The sequence below is a fragment of the Pseudonaja textilis genome, chromosome 2, assembly GCF_049901715.1.
Source record: "Pseudonaja textilis isolate UNSWEBS1 chromosome 2, rPseTex1.2, whole genome shotgun sequence".
Taxonomy (NCBI): Eukaryota; Metazoa; Chordata; class Lepidosauria; order Squamata; family Elapidae; genus Pseudonaja; species Pseudonaja textilis.
In genome coordinates, this window is record NC_141991.1 from 112,631,560 (window position 1) to 112,654,676 (window position 23,117).

General features: G+C 37.5%; 1 protein-coding gene and 2 long non-coding RNA genes across 8 annotated transcripts in view; 1 reads left to right on the forward strand and 2 right to left on the reverse strand.

The window, feature by feature from the left end:
• The window catches only part of RPTOR (regulatory associated protein of MTOR complex 1), a 376,730-nt gene that overhangs the window by 270,704 nt on the left and 82,909 nt on the right, over positions 1–23,117 (forward strand). For all 3 annotated transcript variants that reach the window (XM_026701786.2, XM_026701785.2, XM_087924955.1), the window contains 3 exons: positions 7,069–7,186; positions 10,280–10,420; positions 12,567–12,725. In XM_026701786.2, the coding sequence (XP_026557571.1) occupies positions 7,069–7,186; positions 10,280–10,420; positions 12,567–12,725 (418 nt within the window). The remainder of the gene's footprint in view (positions 1–7,068; positions 7,187–10,279; positions 10,421–12,566; positions 12,726–23,117) is intronic.
• Positions 1,017–14,217, reverse strand: LOC148127018 (uncharacterized). Of its 4 annotated transcripts, none has more exons than XR_015741836.1 (4): positions 14,133–14,217; positions 13,818–13,925; positions 7,175–7,349; positions 1,017–2,560 (listed from the first exon to the last, which is right to left on the reverse strand). It is a non-coding gene; the product is annotated as an uncharacterized LOC148127018 (long non-coding RNA). The 4 variants fall into 4 exon arrangements; XR_015741837.1 differs by lacking the exon at positions 7,175–7,349 and adding an exon at positions 10,235–10,343; XR_015741838.1 differs by lacking the exon at positions 7,175–7,349.
• LOC148127019 (uncharacterized) lies at positions 16,832–18,683 on the reverse strand. The gene is made up of 3 exons (XR_015741839.1): positions 18,515–18,683; positions 17,316–17,380; positions 16,832–16,928 (listed from the first exon to the last, which is right to left on the reverse strand). It is a non-coding gene; the product is annotated as an uncharacterized LOC148127019 (long non-coding RNA).

Sequence of the window (23,117 nt, forward strand, 5' to 3'; positions counted from 1 at the left end):
AGCCTGTTTTTTACTCAGGGGAAAGTACTGTGGGGTTTTAAAAGCTGCCCCTCTCTCCTCCAGCTCCTCCTCCTTTTCAATATTAATCCCTGGTAACTGAGGGTGCTTCATCTATGAGCAGGTGCCATTTTCCCAACTTGTCAATTCTTTCAGATAAGATTCTTCTAACAAAAAAGAAATTCGAGCTGACATTTATTTTTCTTTATTCTGCTGACTCATGAGAAGTGGGTAAAAAGGGAGTTAATGCCTAAGGCCCTCTCCAGGGATTTCAACTGCTTGACGGCTAGTTCTGTCATCTAATTTTCTGCACTTCTTCAGGGTATATTGGCTGTGGTTCATCAGTGAATGGCAAGTCAGGTGGTGCAGAATATTTTGCCTCTTTCTTCCCTGAGAGGCTTCTAAAAATATCGTTTTTTGCACTTGGCTTTGTGCTTTCAGCCTGAACATTGTTTTAAAAGAAATAGAGTTAAGCTCAACTCACAGGGTTAAGATAGAAAGCACTTGCTGCAAAAGACATGTTGGATGGAGCTATAGGGATATAGCTACCATTTTGCTCCAGTGGCCCGTCATTCTAAAACATGAGCTGCTGTTTCTTGCCTGACCTGATAGTTCTTTGCACCCAGTTGGTTTGCTGTCAATGTGGCATTTCAGTGTGAATAACCCTTTTTGAAATAGAAAAGGGCCATTGTATAACAAAATAATGAAAAACTGGGTATTAAAAAAGGATAATTTTAGACCTGGCAAAATATTCACTGTTAGAAAGTATGTTGCTGAATGCCAAAGATAAGTGATAATTGTCAGCAGCAAGCTGTTATGCTGTATACTACTACTTTTATCTGGAGCTCCTCTGTTTAAACCAACAACAACAGGCAGGAGGGGGAGGAGGAGGAGGAGATTCCTGTCTTGTTCTGTGCTTTCAAACTAAGACTGTTTACAGAAATTTTCATTCCTCTTTTAGGAGATGGGTTCTGTCTCTGAAAAGCTTTTCTGTTGATCACTGTTTGCATAGCACAGTCTTTTTTTAAAAAAAAAAACAAGTTTTATTCAGTTTTCACATTTTAACATCTCTTTTTAGTGAACAGCATGATTACAGGTTTCACATATACATACAAATATGACCATAGTTACATATTCAGTTTTTGTATCCAATTTCTTATCTTAGCAATGCTTTTATAGATTTTCTATTTTATTATATTATTCCAAATGCTTATCTTATTATTTAATTCACTTATGTTAGCTTCAAAATTATTATACTTTAGTACTTTTAACTGTCACATTGTATATTTCATCTTAAATTCTAATTAAAAACACTCCTTCTATAAATTGGTTTCTCCCCCTAAAATATCAGTTTAAGTGCGCCACCTCTAAATTACATATTCATTAATTATCTCCCCTTTTAAATTCCATTAAAAGTTTAACATTTTATTACCTAAAACATTAAAATTAATAATCCCTTTAAACCTACATAGCATATAAAAATCAGATTCTGCATGGTTTTCCCCCTTTTTAATTTCATAAGATTTATTTACAATTGCAAAAAAAAGGGACATATTAATCTACTTATTTAATCCTAAACCTTGATGTTAATTCCATTTCAGCTCTCCTCCTATATCGTTTCATTTATTTCAATATATTTAATACACATATTCAATTAATTATTCCATTCATATTTAAACAAAAAAGCCTACATTCCAGTCCTAGAAATATTTCAATATATTTAATAAACATATTCCATTATTTCTTACAATTATCTCTATACATAAAGGAAAAGAGCATTAGATTCCATTATCAAGAAATAACAGTTCTGTTTTCCATCTTATCAATCTATATGTCCCTATTTCATAACTATAAATTTATTTATGTTACCCTCCAGTACCTTGCAGAATCCCTCTCTAAATATTAATCAACCAACTAATTAAACGATTTTCCCCTTTTTTTTTTTACAATTCCCATGTTTCTTTGTTCCCAAGGACTGTTTCTTATCCCTTCTTTCCCCTTGTATTTTCCCCTTTATTCTTTCACTTCAGTTTTTATCCCCCTCTCTATTTATAGCTTCCTTCCACCCTTCAAATTTCTGCTGATTCTTTTTCCCTTTTTTAATTTTCCGGATATTCCCCTCTTTATTTAACTTCTTAAATCTATTTATTTCCAACTCTTTTCCTCTTTCTTTCCGGAGATCTTTGTTCTCGATGATAATTAAAGTTGGCCCCTTCTATGATTTGCTCCACCTCCTCTTCTGTCTTTTGTCTTTGTTGTTCATATTCTGCAATTGCATTTTCATGCTTCTAAATTCCATTTTTAATTCCAAAAGAGATATCACCATTTTACAACTTTCTAGTTAGCAATTTAATCCAAATAGTGTCTTTGAAGTTAATTTCCAACAGTCAGTTTTTATTTTCTTCCTCTCAAGTTTTAGTCCTCAGCTAATCCAATGCCAAATCCATGCCAGAATCAACAATTAATCCAATAGCAGAATCTTCCTGTTTCTTTCTTTGTTTCAATTTTTCAAAATTCTTGTTTTATTGTATCAATCTTCCTTACAGGTTTTAAGAAACAGAATCTTTTAAAAGAAGAACAAGTTAGATTTAAATTAGATGGCACTCTTTGTTATAACAGATCTTCACCCCCTCTTTTCTTTTTTTTTTTCAATTACTCAGCGCTTTTTAAACCACAATCTTCCAAACAAAAAGATCAAATCCAATTAGTATTAAATTTTCTCTTTAATAATTTATAGTTCAGCTTTATTAGTGCCTATACTCAGAATATACTTATCCAAATTGATAAGATGATTCCTTCTTCCAGCTTCTACCTTTCTCGGTTCAAAGCCCCACTGCAATTCACACCTTTTTTTCTCTCTTTCTCTTCACCGCTTTAAATCCTTTCTTAAAAATTCTTTGAAATGTTAATCCTGGGGGGTATCTTCCATTTAATTATATAGACCCGTTCCTCCTGCTGTTCGCTTCTTTCTCTCTCCTGCGCAATCTTATTCCAGCCTAATCTTCCCCTTCAGGATGGCCATTTTAGACCACCTCTTCAGGCATCTTCAGGATTGCCAAGCCAAGGAGGGGATTTGTGACTCCCCTCTACCCAGCTGACGGTCTCCCCTTCCTCTGCCGCCCCACAAGGCGGCTTCTGCCCCAAATCTGATAGATTGGGGCTCTCTGATGCCGAAGCACAGACCAAAGCCATGCACAGTCGCGGTCAGTGGTCCGTCTTCGGGGAAGTTCAAAACCGGAAGCCACAGAGTGCAGTCTGTGGCATTAAATCTGTGACATTAAATATGAAATAATATTTTCTACTGGAAATAGAAATATATGGCAGTCCTCTAGAAGAAAAAAGAAAGGATAAGGCAATGCAGGAATGTAAGAGAACAACTTCATTCTAGAAAGAGCTCTCTAACCTGCAGGTGGGGGAAAGGATGGGAGAACAATGTAATAAACTGATCTTGGTCTGCTTTGATTTCCTTTTACAGAAAAGTAGCATATTAATCACTTGATAGCACTGAGGTATAAAGAATGGCCAGAATGTCCTGCTTGGTTTCAGCATATTATAAGCAAACTGTTTCTGATCTTTTCTAACTGACTTTTCTATGTGGTTTTTTTTCTTCCATTCAATCATATCTGATTTTCAGAGACTGCCTGGACAAGTCCCTGCTATTTTCTTGGCAAAGTTTTCCAGAAGTAATTTGCTGTTGGCTCCTTCCTGTGGCTGACAGAAAGTGATGACCCATGGTCATCCAGCTGGTTTTACTCCTAAGGCAGGACTAGAACTCATGGTCTCCCATTTGCTAGCCTGATGCCTTAGTAGTAGATTTGTAAATAAAATGCAAGGATATGTTTCTGACCTTCCTTTATAGCTGTCATTTTTCTTAATTCGTTGTTGATAGACATTTCAAGAAAATAAACCTGAGATTTTTAAGATTTCCAATTGTCAGTTTCCTAGTTTCATTGTCTGGTAGTTCCAGAAAATAATTGCCTTTTTTAATAAGGCAGGTTATCCTCAAACTAAACTAAAATGGCAGTGTGGTAAATTATGTTTTCATGGATAAAATTATGGATAGGAAAAGAATGCTATAATTTCATCTCTTCCTATTCACTATTTCCAGGACAGTTTGACAATACTGGTTTGAATCAAATAATGAGGGTAGCCTATCCAATAATAAAAGAGCCTTTTGTTGCAAATAATACATTTTGGAGTCAAATGTTCCTGCCTTCTTCAGATCCTTATGCCAAAGTGAAGGAAAAATCAATGTTTCACCAAGCAACATATAAAAAAGTACCCTCATTCTCACTTGAGGTGACAGATGGGTATTAATTTTGTCAGAATACTGATTTCTAGGGACTTGATTTTCTTGTGCTTTTTTTTATGGTCACAAAAAGCTTTCAACTACACTAAAGCAAGAGAATATATTAGCTAAGCATTGCTGTCAGTTGTTTTCAAGGAAGGAAATGTATGTGCTCTTCAGAAATAAATAGGAACAGCCCAATGCATTTTTGTAAGAGCTGAGGCATATTGTTGAATCCAGAGATCTTAAGTCTGGTATAAAAATGTTAAATTCAAGCTAATACATAAATTATCTCTTTGCTTTCCTTCAAAACCTGTAACATGGCTGCTTAAATAAAATAATCTCAGAGTTTCCAATCAGCATCTCAATGATAGCTGAAACCTTGTACTGATTCCCCTAGATTTTATTTGCTTCCTTGGTTACTATTTTGGAATTATGAAGGCACCAGGTGTCATGCCCTTGGTAGAGTCGGACTCTGAGGGAGAGGAGGAACAGCTGACAAGGAGTAGAGGTGTGCCTCCAGAGGTTATGGAGGAGGCTGGGGAAGGGCTGAGGCCGGCTGGGCAGTCAGAGGAAGAACCAGGTCCATCCCCTCTGCATTCTAAGACACACAGGGAGGAACGGAGAAGGCAATAACTTGGTTTGCAAGAGAGGAAGCGGCAATGATCCTCCCCATTGGTTGCAGCTGGAGAGACAAGTATATAAGAGAGACAGTTAAAACACAGGTTGCCAGAAGCAAAGCGTGTTTCATTTTGGTCTGAAGTTATCTTGGTTGGCATCCTTCCAACAGAACGCACCTTGTTATATCCTTGAATTTGGTAAATACTTCTCCTGTTCTGTTGTGGAAATTTTGTCATTGTAGTTTGTTTGGTTTTTTTATTTCACCTCTATCTGCTCATTAAATTCAGACTTCTTTTGAAGACTACCTTTGAGTACGTTTTATCTCCAACTGAGTATTATTGAACATTGGAGCCAATTTGGAGGCATTAAAGGACATTTATTTACGTTTTGGATTTTGTTACGTTTGTGTTATACTCTGGGTCATCACACCAGGCTAGATAGTGGGAGATGGTAACTTCAAATCCCGCCTTAGCTATGAAAGCCAACTGGATAACCTTGGGCCAGTCATTCTGTCTCAGCCCAACCCACTTCCGCAGGATTGTCTATTGTGGGGAAAATAGGAGGAGGAAGGAGTATTAAGTATGTTCGCTGCTTTGCGTTATTTGTAAAAATAATAAAGGCAGGATGCAGATAAATAAATGAAATGTTTGTATGCAGATAACATAGTGTCCAGATTGATATTCCTAAAGTTTTTCTCAAATAAGATCCCTCAGTTAACTGTTAGATAATATTGGTGCTTATCTATGCATCATTCTAGGACAGAGGGATTAGTATGTTATGGGAAGTCATACATTGTGGTTGAACACAATGTTTATTGGCTTAGTCCACTGCTTGAAACCTTGTTTAATTGAACTTTGGGTTTATACAGTGTGAAAGCCTGTTCCACGTATGTAGGGATCATTCTAAAAACAATCCAAAGAGGTCAAATATTATTTTAGCAGTAAGTGAGGATATTATTTTCCAGATTAAAAGTCTATAATAGACGTTTCCCAAGGAATGATGCAATTTCTAAGGCTCCTGAGACTTTTACACTGGAATCTGTCTGGAATTTATTTGTAAAAGATTATATAATGTTAAAAGCCAGTTTGGTGTAATGGCTAAGGCATCAGGGTAGAAACCAGGAGTCCAGGAGTTCCACTAGGCACAAATCCAGTTAGATGATCTTGGACCAGTCACTCTCTCCCAACCGTAGGAAGTAGGCAATAGCAAACCACTTCTGAAAAACCTTGCCAAGAAAACTGCAGGGACTAGTCCAGGCGGTCTCAAAGTTTTGGACACGATTGAACAGAAGAAAAAAATACAATGTTCACAACCTTGAACAGAATCCATATTTTGTAGAAGAATATGCTTTCTGCTTTTCCTCCAGTCCTGTTATATTTATAGATAGACAGGGTGATTGTGACATTGTATTCCAAGCAAGCTTAGGACAGATTCTCTCTGTTTAGCTAGATGGGATAGATAGTTTTCATTTTCTAAATTTAAAGTCTTTGCCAGAAAGTAAAGGGCTGGAAGGGACTTTGAAAATCATTTGCACTAATTCCTTGCCTATTGCTGGAAATCTTTACTCTTAACATCCCAAACAGATGGCCATCCAGTTTTGCTTAAACAACTCCAGGGAAGGAGAGAGACCACCTCCTTCCAGGCGGTTTCCGTTCTTGGGTAACTCTTGCCGTTAGATCTGTCTTGATGTCCTGCCAAATTTTACTTCCTCCTAGTTTAAATCTAGTATTTCTGGTACTGTCTTCTGGAATAACTTTGAGCAATGCATCATGTCTTCCTGCAGTCTTCTCTAAGCTAAGCATACATAATGCCTTTAACTGTTCTTCCCAATTCTTTTTTTTCCTTCCAGGCTGTTTATTGTTTTGATTACTATCCCATACATGCTGCTTGGCTTGTCAATGCTGAAGATGGAGTAAAAAAATGATGTCATTTTTTGAGTCTTACATTAGATTTAGTTTTAGTTTAGTGATTACTGCTTTAGCTAACTATGATAATGAAAGTATTACAGTAAATATTCCTATAACTTCAATGTTACTGATAGAATATCCTATGTTATGCACTTCAAGCTATTTACTTAGTAACAGCTTTCCAGTGATGGAACATTCTTGTGGTTAATTTCTTGGGGTTCAGAGATCTATTTTTTTATCTTTGTTTCTCAACAGGAGTTAGTTGTGGCACTGAGTCATCATGTGGTTCAGTATGAAACCAATTTCTGTACAGTTGCCTTACAGTTTATGGAAGAAGAGAAGAACTATGCAGTGCCCTCACCTGCTACTCCAGGTACTCCAGCATCTTCTTTGCAGACACAACATTTTAGAAGTTGATTCTTTGAGCTATCTTTTTTAACAGGAAACTGGGGAAAAAATCTTGTTTCCTTCTCCCATTTTCTTGAATCGTATTAATTTATCTGAGGTCTAAAAGCGCCCTCCCCAAAATCCCTATTCTGTTAGAAAATAAGATAAAAAATAAAATTCAACTTGTTTGAAGTGCTTGAACTCCCTTAGCATTATGCTAATTCTTATGTACATCAGCAGTTTATTTTTTTATGTAAAGCATTTATACTCTGCTGGTCAGTTTAAGAAGCTCCTAGAACACCTTACATAACAATGTTTTAAAACAAAAACTCAGTCTCTGGGTTTATAGCTTTACAATCTGATAGCATCAAAGAAAAAGAAGGTGCAGAACGAAAAGGAAAACAAGAAACAGGCAACTTCTCTCATGATACCTGCAGAAGGCAACTGTGATAAGAAACAGCCAATAAATACCCTCAGGAGTGGAGCAGATAGTTCTGTTGTTCGTTTTTACCTGGCAGGTGCAAGTGGGGAAAAGCCCACATTCAGACTGGGATGTTTCTTCTGTCCTTTCTTCCAATGCATTTGATTTGTGTGGAAAGATTTGTTTGGGGGACCGTTGGTTTTTTTAGATAAAAGCTTCCAGATTTTCATTCCTTATGTACTCTTCTCTGGAATAATGCCTTCCCCCCAAATACTAAAATAGTCTCTTCCCTCCTAAATTTCAGAAAGTCTAAAAACTTAGTTGTTCTATTAAGCCTTGAAGGGCAGGATGTTTTGACTGTTCTTCTGCACAGTGATTAGATTCTCTGCTTTAAAGTCCCAATTTATTTATGTGCTGTATAAATTTTACTTCTGATTTACTGTATTTTTCTTTAAATCCAAATTAGGAGGTCATGCAATTATATGCTGCTAGGAGTAAATTTGTTTGAAACAGTTTATATGTACCCAATAAATAAAATGTGTATTTTAACTGTGCCTTAAAAGGAGTGGGGGGCATTATAAAAAGTGGAAACATAGGCCAACATTATTTGTATAAGAAATAAATGGTTATAAATAAAATGCACTAGAAGCTGTCTTTGGTGTACATTATGAAAGCTTTTTTATAGCCGACTAAGTCTGTCTTTTGGAGAAAACTAGGATAAATAAATAACAATTGCAAGCAGTCATAATATAATGGAATTTGTTGGGTAAATGTGTAGGCAGGAAAAAGATCGTTAAGCTTTTTTTGTTTGCTGTTTTATTGTAATATCCAGACTTGCACCTGAACAATGATACCTTGCTGAACTCAAATGAGGTCAGCTTGGTTTGGGGCTGTCACGTAAGCCTCATAGCTCTAACAGTTCTTGCACGGTAGCAGTCTGCACATTTTCTTCTACTTTAAATAAGAAAATTGAAATAGTATCTCAATTTTAAAATGTTACTTCTGAGAAATCCCATTGATTGTCCCATTGATACTAAACTAGAACATTTGTTAAAAGGAACGAAGAGAAGCAGTCTAGCCTTTCAATTTGTTGCTTGTGGAGTTCTTTGTGTTCTCTGAGCTTGACTGTTTTCTTGCAGACCTTTTATTACTCTATTGTGCCACTTACTCTTCGGTGCCAGAAGGGAGTAGGATTTGCTGTCTGTTTCAGTGGTGGGATTCAATTTTTTTTACTACCGGTTCTGTGGGAGTGGCATGGCTTGGTGGGTGTGGCTTGGCAGGCGTGGCAGGGGAAGGATACTGTAAAATCTCCATTCCCACTGCACTCCAGGGGGAAGGTTACCACCAGTTCTCTGAACTAGTCAAAATTTCCTGTACCGGTTTTCCAGAACTGGTCAGAACCTGCTGAATACCACATCTGGCCTGTTTATATATATATAGTTTATATATAGAGGCTTGCCCTGTCAGGGTTGATGAGAGTCTTGTTTTCTACTTCTGGTAGTTCCTTGATTAAGTCATTGTTTACTGTTTATTCATTTGTTTACCTAAGATGATTTGTTCCTTGATTTGTGACCTATTTGTACATTGCCTAGAACAGGGGTGTCAAACTCAATTTCATTGAGGGCGTCAGGGTTATGTTTGACCTCGGGGGGACCGGAGTAGGCATGGTCAGGGTGGGCATGACCATAACTCATGTTTGGGGCACCTGTGGTGGCCAAGTGTTAAGCCAGGACTTCCTTCAGACCCTCCCTCATTCTCATAATCTTCCTTCCTTCCTTCCTTCCTTCCTTCCTTCCTTCCTTCCTTCCTTCCTTCCTTCCTTCCTTCCTTCCTTCCTTCCTTCCTTCCTTCTTCATTCTCCTTTCTTCTTCCTTCCCCTCTATCCTTATTTTTCTTTCCGTGCTCTCTTGCCATCTTTCCTTCTTTTTCTTTTCTCTTTCCCTTTCTCCTTTCCTGTCCCTTCTTGCATGCTCAAGTGCATAAGGGGAAACACTTCTCTTTTTGTTTTGTTTTTAGTTTATTTTGCTAGCCCTCTGCCAGCTAAAATGGAGCCCGGGGTGTGTGTATAGCCGCCTGGGCCCTGTTTTCAGCTGCAACAGCCTCCTGCAGACCTCCTGCAGTGAAAACAGAGTTCCGGAGGCATGTGCAGCTCCCCTGAGCTCCATTTTCTCTGACAGAGAGCTCTAGAAGGACATCATGGACTCGAGGACAATGTACAGCAATCCTGAGCTCCATTTTGCTGGCAGTGGCACCACAGGCCAGTCCTTTGCTATTTCCAGGGTGGCCCCGCAGGCCAGATCTAAGCATCCTGTGAGCCTTGAGTTTGACACCCCTGGCCTAGAAGATACATTTTAAATGTATTTATTTATTAAATTTATGTGCCACCCATCTCCCGGTCCGAGGCAACTTTGGACTGTAAAAGATAAAGCAAAGCCATGGGAAAACATATGGGAAAAAAGAACACAAGGGCTAAAAGAAGACGTCGCGCCACCGACTGCTACCCAGAGTCATTTTGATACTAGACAGGTGGCAAATAAATAAAATAAATAAATAATAAACCCTTTCTAAAGGGGCAGCAGTGGCTACTATCACTGACTTACTTGAAACTGTTACCTGTTTGCTATTTTGCGGGGATAAATTTTTACATTGCCTCCATAGAGGTTGGAAGTCTGACTCCAGTCCGAGATAATCCATGTACTCCAAAACTCCGTTCTGTCAGCTCCTATGGAAATATTCGAGCAGTCACTACAGCAAGGAACTTGAATAAGTCTCTGCAGAATCTCAGTTTGAATGAAGAATGTAAGATAACTTTTCATTGTTAAATGTGTGTGTGTGTGTGTATGTGTATGTGTATATGTATATGTATACCCTTATAGCCAGGGGTGGGCTTCAAAAATTATAGCAAAGGGTTCTCTGCCCAGTTGCTGGATGGGCGTGGCCATGGTGGGCGTGGCCTATTCAGCCTCCTGCACCATGGCAGGAGGGGTGTTTTTGCCCTCCCCGGGCTCCAGAACCTTTCTTTGAGCCTCCAGGAGGGCGAAAATGGCCTCCCCAGGCTCCAGAGGCTGTCTGGAAGCTGGAAAATGGCCCATTTCCGGCCTTCCCACACTTCCGGGAGGCCCATTTTTCACCCTCCCCGAGCCTCCGGCATGCCCTGCACTTACCTGCATCCAAAACAGGCGCTGTGGGCACTCCTGGGAGGGGCAGGGTGGGATGGGTAGGGCCAGCCAGGAGTGGGATTTGGGGGTTCTTTGAACTGCACAGTATTTTAGCTTGGGGCTCTCCCGAACCCCTGTGAACCCCCAGCAGCCCACCCCTGCTTGTACCATGTGTGCATTTGGAACTACAACAGAAATGGCATAGTTAAAAGTTGACCGTGTTTCTAATTACTATTTGTGAATAGTGTGACATGGGATCGGATCCTGAAAATCATGACCAGAAGTAGATTCATTGGCAAAAGTGATATATCTGTCCTGTCGACTATAATCCCTGTGCCTCTCCCAAAACAAGTGCTGAAAGAGAAGGCAGAGAAAATAGGAAACATCTTGCAACAACAAAGTTGCATACATATGTAATATCTTCATATGATTTTCACTTACAGACAGGCCTCAGTTAACAATAAATGTTATTTAATTACGGTTTGAAGTCACAATGGCAGTGAAAAACATCCCCTTTGACCATTTTTAACATTTATGGCCATTGCAGCATTCCTGTGATCACATGATCAAAATTTGGACGCTTGGCAACTGGCATGTATTTAAGATGATTGCAGACTCCCAAGGTCATGTAATTATTTTTGTGTGACCTGAAAAACAAAGTCAATGGGGAAGCCAGATTCATTTAACAACCCATGTTGCTAACTTAACAACTGCAGTGATTCATTGAACAACTGTGGCAAGAAAGGTCATAAAATGGGGCAAAACTCACTTAACAATGGTTTTGCTTAGCAGTGGAAATTTTGGGCTCAGGTATGATCACATTTGAAGGACCACCTTGCATATTCCCTTATCTAAAAGCAAGTCCTGATGCTGCCATATCCCAAAGGTAGTTTTTCAGAGAAAACAGGTAGCTGCAGTACTGAAAAAAGAGAAGGGAAAAAAATCCCTCTTTTTATGAGTTTCTTTTCACATGCAGCTTTTAGAACATAATCATAAGAGCCAGTTCCTTGGTGGAAGGACATGAAACCAGCAAGACTCCCACACTTATTATTCCCTAAATTCCATTATGTTAATCTTTTCTACATATCTTTTCCTGATTTTTTACAGAAAAACATGTATCTAGCAGGACTCCCAAATCATTCATGCATCCCCAAAATATTTCCACATCACAAAGTTGAATATGTATGCTAATTTCTGCTGTCAGATACGTTTTGGTATTTAAATTAACGTTGGTATGATCTTCTGTTTCTCCATTAGTGAGCATACTATTAGTTAGAGTTAGAGTTAGAATAACTTTATTGTCACTTAGAATATACAGCAATCGGCATACATTAAAATGAAATTTCATTGCATACAGCTCTCAAAGGGCCTCCCATACCTCCCATGCACACTACATAAACATGACAAAATAAATAAATAAATGCAAAATTGTCCATATACCCACATATATTATATCACACAGAGAAACAAGAAGGTGATATGATACCCCTTCTGAAATAATATTTTTCAGCTTTTCAAGAGTAGAGACAGAACCTGTATGTTGACTTATAAAATAAAACTTATTTAGAGATGGCTAAGCCTCAGACAGATGGAGCCTGGTGACAAAATGATGGAACTAATGGCACACTGCAGTCCCTAGGATTTCTGCATGCGGCTAATAGACACTACTGCAAAACCAAGTATATCCCTTCTCTTTCAAATTTCCATATACAACTCATACTTTATTGAGCATAGTTCCTTGCATAAGTGTTTTGTTCAGTGTCTGCATCCTTATTGTTATTCAACAGCTGGAAGCTCTGTTGCATTTTCCCCGGGGAATCTGAGCACAAGCAGCAGCGCCAGCAGCACCTTGGGCAGCCCTGAAAATGAAGAATATATCTTGTCTTTCGAGACGATTGACAAGATGAGGAGAGTCAGCTCCTACTCATCACTGACTTCTCTGATAGGTAAGCCTAAACGTTTTCAAGCCAGTTTATTTATAACACAGAGTATGGGATGAAAAGGTCAACAATTGCGGTAGAAGGAGTAGAAAATGATGATTAAAAGTTTTTTTTTGGGGGGGGTGAACAGGTACATTCATAATGCAACAATGTTCATGTGGACATGTGTCAATTTTCTATTCAGGATATTTTTTTCTACAAATTTAAGCAAAATAAGAAAATATTGATTGGAATTTGTAATGGAGCTATTAAACAGAGTATATGACCTATGGTCTCCTCTTAATTCACTATTTTGTTAAAATGACATCCTTGTTATCAGCAACGTTTCTTTCAGATTTGTCTATTGATTATTTAGTTTGTGTCTCATTTTTTCCCTAGCTACGTAGAAAAGTCAAGAGCTATCTTGCCAAGCAATAAACTAGTATTTCTTACTTTCACTACAATGGACAAGCTCTTTGGGCAGGATAGACAGTCGCCATCTTAGAGTAAAGCTTCTTTGCCTGTATCATGATGCCAACTACACAATAATGTTGACAGCTCAGATTAAAGGTTCCATGGATATGGACTGCGAGTATGTGCCATTCCCTTTGCCCAGGTACCTTTATGAAATCATCTGCCACCATTATTAGAAAAGAAACACGAGGCAAAACTATGAGAGGTTGCAAATAAGGAGTGAAATCCTGACATTTCTAGTTAGAAGGATCAAGAAACATACTGGGCTGGATGGACAAATAGTTTGACCTAGATTATTTGACATTTCTTTCAAGAAGAAGCATTGGCACTCATTGTTTAGGATAAATATTACCAATTCACAAGGGAGTTGGAAAGAGGTTGTTTTTAAAACTGCTATCTATTATTTTTCATTCCTTCCTTCTGATTGATCATCAACTCTACAGCTCCTCTTGCATATAATATGTTTTGTGGTGAGTGGGATTCTTGAGATTATTCTTGGGAATATAATGCTGAAAAACAGCACTATAGCGAATCAAATTCAAAAACATTAAAAAACAAAATTACAAAAGAACAAGAAACTGACAAATACTGGTTTGGGAAACAGAAGGAAAAGAATATTGTCTGCAGAGGATGAAAATTGTGCACCTTATATCATCTCTTTTACAATACTCTGGTGCCTCAATTGCTCCTTTTGTAAAGCTTGATATTTCCCCACTGTTTTCTTCAGATGTTCAAAAGAGTTTAATTTGTTTCCTGAATTTCAACAAAAGCTAAAGTCAAAGAAAGAAACTGAAAATAAGCACACACACACAAAAAAAGAGTGATCCAAAGCAGTACTCCAATGCCCCCCTTATTGGTATTCTGCCAGGAACAGCTCATATCCAGTTGTAAACAACACAGCTTCTGGAAGTGGTTTAAAATTCATAACTTGCACAAAATTCCATTACTTTCAGCACTTACCTTTTAAATGATGGGGGATTCTTCCCCCTCATGACTTCTTTCTTCCACTTTCCCACTTTGTATAAGAGTCTTCCATCTTTTCAGCCGCAGTGTAAAAAAAATCATTTTAAAATGTTGAATGATCCATATGCTTGCCTTTAGAGATGGCAGGATTACATTAATTCTTAACAAAGCTGCAGGGTAGTGTTACTCATATAAAAATAATAATATTTAGTAATATAGTTGTGATTTAGAACAGCTCTTATAGTTGACTGAGAAAATTGCTGTTTTGCGTAGATATGCTCTCAGATTCCATTTTTGACCTGGGTAGCAAGAATGAGAATATCTGTAAGGAATCACTGCTGGTCAGGTTGTCCATGATTGTCCAATTTTTTGGTTTGGCTGGGCCATATTGTGTAAAGAGGAATAGTCCCAGGCCACAGGTAAAATACGTAATATAGTTAATGTGTATAAATCACATAATGATAGATTTTGCTGGGCACAAGAAGTCAGGAACCAGGATGAGTTCAAAAGTACTACAAGTTTATTTCAAAGTATCTATACACAAGAAGCTGAACTGCTAACAGTCAAGGAGTATTGGTGTCAACAGACTTCGGGGTAGTGCTGCTAGAATTGCATCTCTTCTGGGCCATAGATACTCCAGATTGATTATGCATTTGACACCACCACCCACAGGTTCAGCCGGGTTGTCTCGCACAAGTTTATAATCTTGTGGAGCCACATTACTAGCTCTCCACGCGGAGAGTGCTGCAACATATGACCAATATAGCCCAGAGGTATTTATTTATTTATTTATTTAATATTGCCGCCTGTTCGTCCATGGCGACTCGAGGTAGCTTACAGAATGTAAAACCATATTTAAAATAAAAACTAAAAACTAAAAAAAAGAATCAAATAAATACATTGTTAATAATACAATAGAACAATATCTGAAAATAAATAAATAAAAGATCACCCCCTAATTCACACACACCCGCTCTGACGACAGCAGATCACATGAGCCATTTGGTGGGCTCCATCCCGCTCTAGGTTCCCCAGGCCTGCTGGAAGAACCAGGTCTTCAGTGCCTTCTGGAAGAGAGTATTATTGAGGGGACAGTCTAATCTCTGGGGGAATGATGTTCCAGAGAGAGGGAGCCACCATGGAGAAGGCTCTTCTTCTGGGTTCCACCAGATGTATCTCACTCAGGGATAGGACCCGCAGCATCCCCTGCCTTCCTGCTCTAATGGCTCTGGGTATTGCCCAGAGATAGATATATCTTACACCATATAAGGCTGTTTCATATGAACGGATCCTGTACCTGATGCTTTAGCGTATGAAAAACCTCTCCCAATTACAGTATAACACATTAATTTGTCATCTTTAAAATTATGGAATTAGTATCATTATGCCTGGTGCTTAGAGATTAACAACAAGCTTTAGTGCAGCCCTCCTCCTGAAATTACCAGAAATTGTACTTTCTGATGAGACAGAAGGGAGAAGAATATTCAATATATTAATTTTAATTACATTGAAACCAAATCAGATTTAGTTTTATGCTACCTTCACCAGTTCTTTATGCATCCCCCCAGCATACCACTTGAAGGTCAAGTGAAGGTCCAGCTTAAAAAGGGGTCACAGATCTGTGGCTTGGAGAATAAAAGAATATAGATCCCAAGGAGTTTCAAATTGAACATGTAACACACTGCAGGAGAGGAAAAGGGGCTGGAGGAGCAAAGTAATTAAAGAAATGATATTAATTATTTTAGTTACGTGTGCTTAAGCTTGAAAATTGGAGCACGTCTATCATGGGATCAATAGGATGGATATCATTAGAGAATAAAGTAACGGAATACAGAAAAATGTTTTGAATTCAGGTCGTTGCAGTTTTGAAAAGGATATGATGATCAAGGGGAGACAGAATAGATTTTGATAAGGGCAGTAATACAGTTCATTGGAGAGATTGCCCTAAGACAGAGAGGTCAAAAGAAAAAGCCAAGGAGCTTCTTGGAGGAGAACCATGAGTGCAATCACAACAAAGTGGAACCAAGGCAAAGAAGAAAGCAAGACAGTATTAAGGTCTGAACAATGGTTAAGGGCTCTACAATACTTGGGGATGTACTGTAAAGGGTAGTAGGTTTCCAATTTCAGAGGTAGAAATGCAGTAGGCAAGTGAATAGGCAAAACCTGATTAGATCACACTTGTAGAAATGCCATAACTATTAGAATATGCTTCAAAGGAGAGAGAGCAATAACAGCGTCTTGGGGGAAGCAGAATCAGAAGTTGAAATATTAAGAATGGAAAAATCATAGACAGTGATGGGTTCCCTGGCATAGGAAACGGCAGTTCCCAAGAAAGAAATCAAGGACAGCCAAAAGGATATATATAGTTAAGTGATATGTGCTAGAAAGAAGTAGCAGGGAGTTTGAGAGGAAAACTGGAAAGAGAAAAAGGAAATGTAAAATCCTCTGCCAACTTGTATTTAATTCTTGTCGGCTTCATGGATACGTCCATATAATTTTCTTGCCAAACAATTTGGAAATGGTTTTGGCATTGTTTTCTTCCAGGAATTTTTTTAAATTCCCAGTCAATCCTGCAGCTCCATTATTTCCTGATGGTTATCCATCTAAATAATAATATAGAATCCTTCCTCCTTAACATGCACAACACAGAGAGCTTTTTGAGATAAGACATCAAAAATGCAGCTTACCTTAGAATTACTTGGTTGAAAAACAACATCCTGCACTTTGGGCACCACAGGCTCAGTTGAGCCTATGATGAAATGGCATTCCCTTTAAACCTTGATCTTAGTGTGACTGGGGAAAAAAAGTAAGGATTAGTAAGAAATTACTGTTAATAAATTATATTTCCTCAGTAGCAACCTTTATCGGCAGGAGAAATAATCAGAGGAAATCATTTTTCAATACTGAAACACTCATTGTCATTCTAAATATTAAGAGATGAAAAATATACAGCTCTCCAAATGTTGTTGTTCCTGATTTTCACCAATCCATAGTTGTCTTGAACCACTATGTTTGTGTCACTATTAAATCGCTTTATTTAAAAAATATAGAAACTATTTTTCATGTTCATGAATGTCCAGACATCATACTTACCTGCAGTTTATCTTGAAAATGAAACCACCTAGATACATGAAGATGTGAATTAGTATAAAAACAAATGAATAAATTTCAGGAATTTACCTGAAAGAGTACTTCGCAGTGATGTTTACAAAACAGCGTCCCTGTTTGGTGACTGAAATTTTGATCTTTGAAGTTTTAATGTAAGAAAAAAAGAGAGAAATGGATAAAGGAGAACATTAATAATTGTACAAACCTTTTATTATTATCATTAAAATATCTTGTCCTTCCTCAACAAGCCCAGGGCTGCATGTCACATGCATTCTTATTTTCTCCACCTTTGTAATGTTGATTTGCCAGAGAGAATCCTTGGACTCTGGGGCTGAGGAGGGATTTTAATTCCCATCTCTCTGGCTGAAGTTCAGCACTTTTGCTGTCACCGTTTGATTTGTGGTCCTTGAAACCCTTTGTATAGTTTGGTCATGATTCATTGTTTTCAGTAAATAGGCATCAAAGCTGCAGTGCAATTAACATTTAAACAGCAAAGAATAATCCCAGCCCCATCCAAGAAGTACCAAAGAAAGAAAAAGCAAATGTTTAGCCTTGTTCTCAGGTATGATGTCAGTACCAGTTTTTATCCTTGCCTTGTCTACTATAGCCCTCTCCCCTTATTCAAAAACTTAAGTGACACCCCTCCCTCCTGAATCACTTCACAAGCTTTTTCCCCACTAAGAAAGTGAATTCTCAAATAAAATTTTAGGGATTATTTTCCAATAAAAGAAACCTTATTCAGTTGGTTAACTAAATAAAACAATTGAGAAAAATTTAAAAACTGCATATTAAAAGAGAGATTATAATGAAGAATTCCCTCACCTTCTTTCAAACCACCTACGAGGTTTAAATAATAAAATGGCATTCTGCAGTTTTTGTACAACCATTGCGTTGTTTTTTTTTACTAAATAAAAAAAGGAAATGTGATTGATTAATCGGGGCACTATTTTTGTCAGTCAGAGTGTTTTAATCATTTAATCTCTGTAGCATTGCAGTCCTTTTTTTAATTACCTGTCATATTACAAAATATACATGATATAAGAGAACATACTCATTAATGCAACAGCATAGGATTGAAGATATATTTTTAGATAGCTGAAGGATTTATAGAAAGCTTGTTTTACATTGCTCATTCAGGTGCATAAATTTTTCAGTCATTGATTGCCATAAAGGCTAGCAGCAACCTCTTTTTTCCTGAGCCTTTTATGAGATCTCACACACAGAAAAATCCTATTCCCCCCTTTCCCTCCTGCTGCCTTCCATATATATACCTATTTAGGAGGAGCATCAGCTGGAAGCAGAGAAAATCCTCACTGTTCCTGGTGGCATGATGGCTGTGGATCTTCCATTGTGCTCTTAGAAATGCTGCTGAGTCTTTTTAACTGTTGCTTCCTCCTGGCTTGGTATATTCAAACAGGAAATTAAAACTGAATAAATCTCCTCTTTGTTGCCAAGGTCAGAGAAAGAACTTAAAGATCAACCACCTATCATCTGCTGCTAGTTAATCTGTTTTCCCTGTTGCTAGTTAATCTCCTCCCTGATTAATTTTGAAAGGGAGAAGAGTAGCAGAAAATGTTGGGAAAGACTAATGGGGGAAGAAGTGGTACATACTATGCTTAAAGCTCCTAGAGAAAGGTAGGGTGCACATCAAAGGGTAAATAAAGAAGAAAAGCTTCACCCAGCAAGTTTAACTCAGACTAAGCTTTCCTGAACGAGAGGAGCTCATTTCTGAACCCTCCAATTTACAAATTTGGCACAAGCATCGCAACTGCAAATTATGGTGAATTCCCACAGCGTTCAGTCTCTCAGTAAGCCAGGCATCTGAGAGAAATGGCACTGCAGCTGCTCTAACTTATATGTGTGTACCATTCAGCCAGGCCCCTTTCAACTGAAGGGGTTGAAAAATGCAAGCCACTTGAAGTGTCCTAATTGCAACTGTTAAATTGAATAAAGGGCCATGCATAGCTGAATGTAAAATTAACAGCTTGCACCAAAGAAGGGCTATTTACTTCTTGCATTCTTGTTAAAAACGAATTGTTTTGCAACTCTCTGTACTGTAAGGCCCATTTAACCAATTTTGAATTGGCCCAGCTAAATTACAGAACTGCCATTCTTATAGAATTTTTATTAAATGTTACAATTAAAAAGGTAAGAGCTAATACAAGCTTCAATAAAAATAAAAAAAACATACAGAAAAAAGGAAAAAAATCTAGAAAAGAAAAAAAATAATACAGTAAAGAAAAATAGCTAGGTATGGGTATAGCAATAGAAAAAACACTTAGACTTATACACTGCTCTATGGTGCTTTACAGCATTTTCTTTGTCAGCATATTTCCCCCAACAGTCTGGGCCGTCATTCTATCTACCTCAGAAGGATGGAAGGCTGAGTCAACCTTGAGTCCCATCAAGGTCAAGCTCCTGGCAGGGCAGAGTTAGCCTGCAATACTGCATTCTAACCACTGTGCCACCACAACTCCTATACCAAGGAATAGAACTGAGTAACTTAATACTAAAATGACTTCTAACAATAATAATATAAAGAAAAAGGAGGGGATTCTTCAGATATCAATAGATGAGAATCATTAGACCTTACCCTGTGAGAAAGGTGAACAATGTCAAAATGACAGATTAATTCGTATTCTGAGAGGAATTCCAGTTTATACATCTGGACAATATTTTCAAAAAAAAAATTCTTTGTTTACAAAATTTCTATGGGTTGTTCAATTCCAAAAATACCTTTACCGAAAATGTAATTACCAATTAATGAGGGAGGTTTTGGTTTTCTGAATTTGCTATATGTTTAATAGAATTGATATAAATACATAATCAATATTCCTTAAATGGATGGGTAACCAAATTTTTACCTGCATTCTGATTTGGACCAATTCATAGAGTATCTTGCTATTTTACTAAAGGCCCCTTATTTTTTGCATATATACTGGGATAATAATACGAAAAGTGTCTAGCACAAGAGTTCCACACAGCATGGATGGAAGAGATATCCTTGCCTTGTTCTTCTAAACCAGGGGTGTCAAACCCACATCGTCATGGCAGCGTCACGTGCATATCAGGACTTTTTTCCCCTTCACTAAACCAGGTGTGGGCATGGCCAGCACATGGTGCAAACAGCCCGCTAGCCGGGAGTTTGACAGCCCTGTTCTAAACAGTGGAAAGGCAGGAGAAAACATACCATTAATTTTCACTTTAGATGTAGGTGACCCATCTAATATCTTAATCCATTTTATGAATTTCAAAAGAAATCTAAATCCGTTTAATATAGCAACCATTTTATCGAACACTTTTTCAGCATCCAATGATAAAATTGCAAATAGATCTTTATTTTTATTCATGTCTATTAAATCTAAAGTTATTTGCTACCTTCCTAATTTTTATAAATCCTGCTTGATCATTCTTAGCAACAAAAATATCACTTGCTACAATCCATTTGCTAACACTGCTGTTAAAATCTTTTATCAACGTTAATCAACAAGACAGGATGATAGTTAGAACCAGTAGTGGGCTGTCATGGGTTCAGACAGGTTCTAATGAACCGGTAGTTCCGGTGAGCAGTTTGCCCTGCCCAGTCACCTCTGCCCTTTCCTGTCCTATATTTCCCTGTTTTTTAGCTCAGCTGATTCACGCAGCATAGTAGATTGCCGTGCCTCAGCTGTTTTACTCACCAGCACTGACATAGAAGGTAAGATTTTAAGCATAAAATGGGCAGTTTTTGAACACGAAGCACACACTCACTGAACTGCTTGTTAAACCGATTGCAGCTCATCACTGATTAGAACACTGAGTATGATCTTAACCTGCTTTGGTAAAACTGTAATAGAAGCCTGGTTAAATGCTAATGATAAAATTCTGTTATCAAATATTTCTTCACATACTTGATAAAATTTTGGTACCAAAAGTTCTATGAATGTTTTATACTGTCTGATCGGAAACTCATCTAGGCCTGGTATTTTAGCATTTGTTATTTTTAAAATTATTTGTTTAATCTGTACCTCAAGTATTAGAGCAAATATATGTTGATATTGTGTATCATCTAAATATGATACATTAATTTTATTTTAAAAGGCCTCTATCTTCATTCAATATATTCTCTAGTTTACTGTATAATTCTGAATACAATTTTAAAAATTGATAATTTATGTCAATTGAATACATTTCATCTATTTTATTAATTTTAATAAATCATTTTCTCTTAAAGTAGAACAAATGACCACTTCTTCCCATATCTCATTTCTTATCTATAAATAAATATTTAAAGCCTTATCATTCAGTCCTAATCATCAAAAGTCCATTAAGGGTTACGAGCGATAACAATATATTTATTTATATAGCATTATGCATTATGGTTGGTAAGCTTGATTGAAATCCCTAGGCTCATATGTCAGCCACAAAAATTTCAGTTTCTGCATCTAGCCCCAAGGGGCACCTGTCTAAAGTACAAGTGGGTGATTTCACAATCTCTGTTTTTTCCAGAGAGATTTTACTGCCCAGAATTCACCGTCTGGCTTCTGATCCTGCTGCAGTGTCATCCTTGTTCCTTTAGGGATGTCTAGTTTGTCATGAACCCTCACTGGAAGTCCCACAGAGCTGTCATTTTAGATGCACTTTTAGTGCATATGCTTCTGCCCATGTGCTTTGTCTCTGAGTCCCTTTTTATCATTACAATCCCTAATGCAAAAATAGAGCTTTTTCCCCCTCCTGCTGTTAGTATTTCTTTTCATCAGTGCACCGACTCAGTTCAAGCTTGGCAAGCAGCTAATTTGGATGCATCATTCAAGGGGCTGTGAGCCATTTTTTTTTTCAATGAAAATAATATATAAAGAAGAGGGAGAGCAATGAATCTAAAAATTCATAGAAATTCCTTCTGTTCTCTTCAGCTGATGAGTGAAAGAGGAATTTCAGTGGATTTTTTTTTAAAGGATCAGATTCATTAAAGTCTTGTGCAGGTATTTTTCTTTCTTCATTCTTTATTCCTTGGCCCCTGAGAGAAACATGTTGGTTCACATTAACACAAAATATTGCAATATTGAAAGATTCTTTTGCTTTCCTTCTGGTCTTTCATTAACTTTCAAAGGAATCTCAAATACCTGAGATTTCCCAGCTGTAGTTATATAATTTCCTGCATGGAAATAAAAGTAGAAGAGGCAATATGCTGATGAGGGGAAAAGGAGCTGTGGAAAATGCTCTTCCAGTGGCACAAGCTGCCTGATGTCTTGACAGCTGCCATCTTCTTGGCTTTCATCATTTTGCCTGCTTGTTTGTGTCTCCCTGAGTGCATATATAGTACCAAAAGCAAAGCTTTTTCAGTGAATCCAAGTTGACACACACAAAAGAGCTTAGCAGATTGTGCCAAGTAGGAAAGGAGCATGAGACGCCAGCCACAATCTAAGATCTCATAAAATAACAAATGGACCCAAAAGTCTGCTTTGAGGTTTATTTAGTTCAAGAAATGGCACACAAATCACATGAGGTTACCCACTCCACTTACCCATGTAGAAAAGCTCATTTGATATTTCTCTGTCCTGTTTTCACAATGATTTAAAATGTTTTACCAAGATAAGTGGGCACCCTACAGTAATTTGGGATGTTTTATTATATGGCTTCAATTCTCAGATTATACAGATGAGGAACTACTGATTTCCAGTGAATACCATTCTAATTGCATGAATGAGGAATCCCAATTCACAAGTGTTCTGCATAAAAAATGAATTAGATGTTATGTGAAATATCATACCCAGTAATACTTTTACATATGTGGACATCAAAATTAGTCACTTAGTAATTATCCACAGTTGTTTCAGCTTTGAGGAAAATGCCTGTTTTCCCACTATTGGAACTATTGTGGACACCTGCATGTCT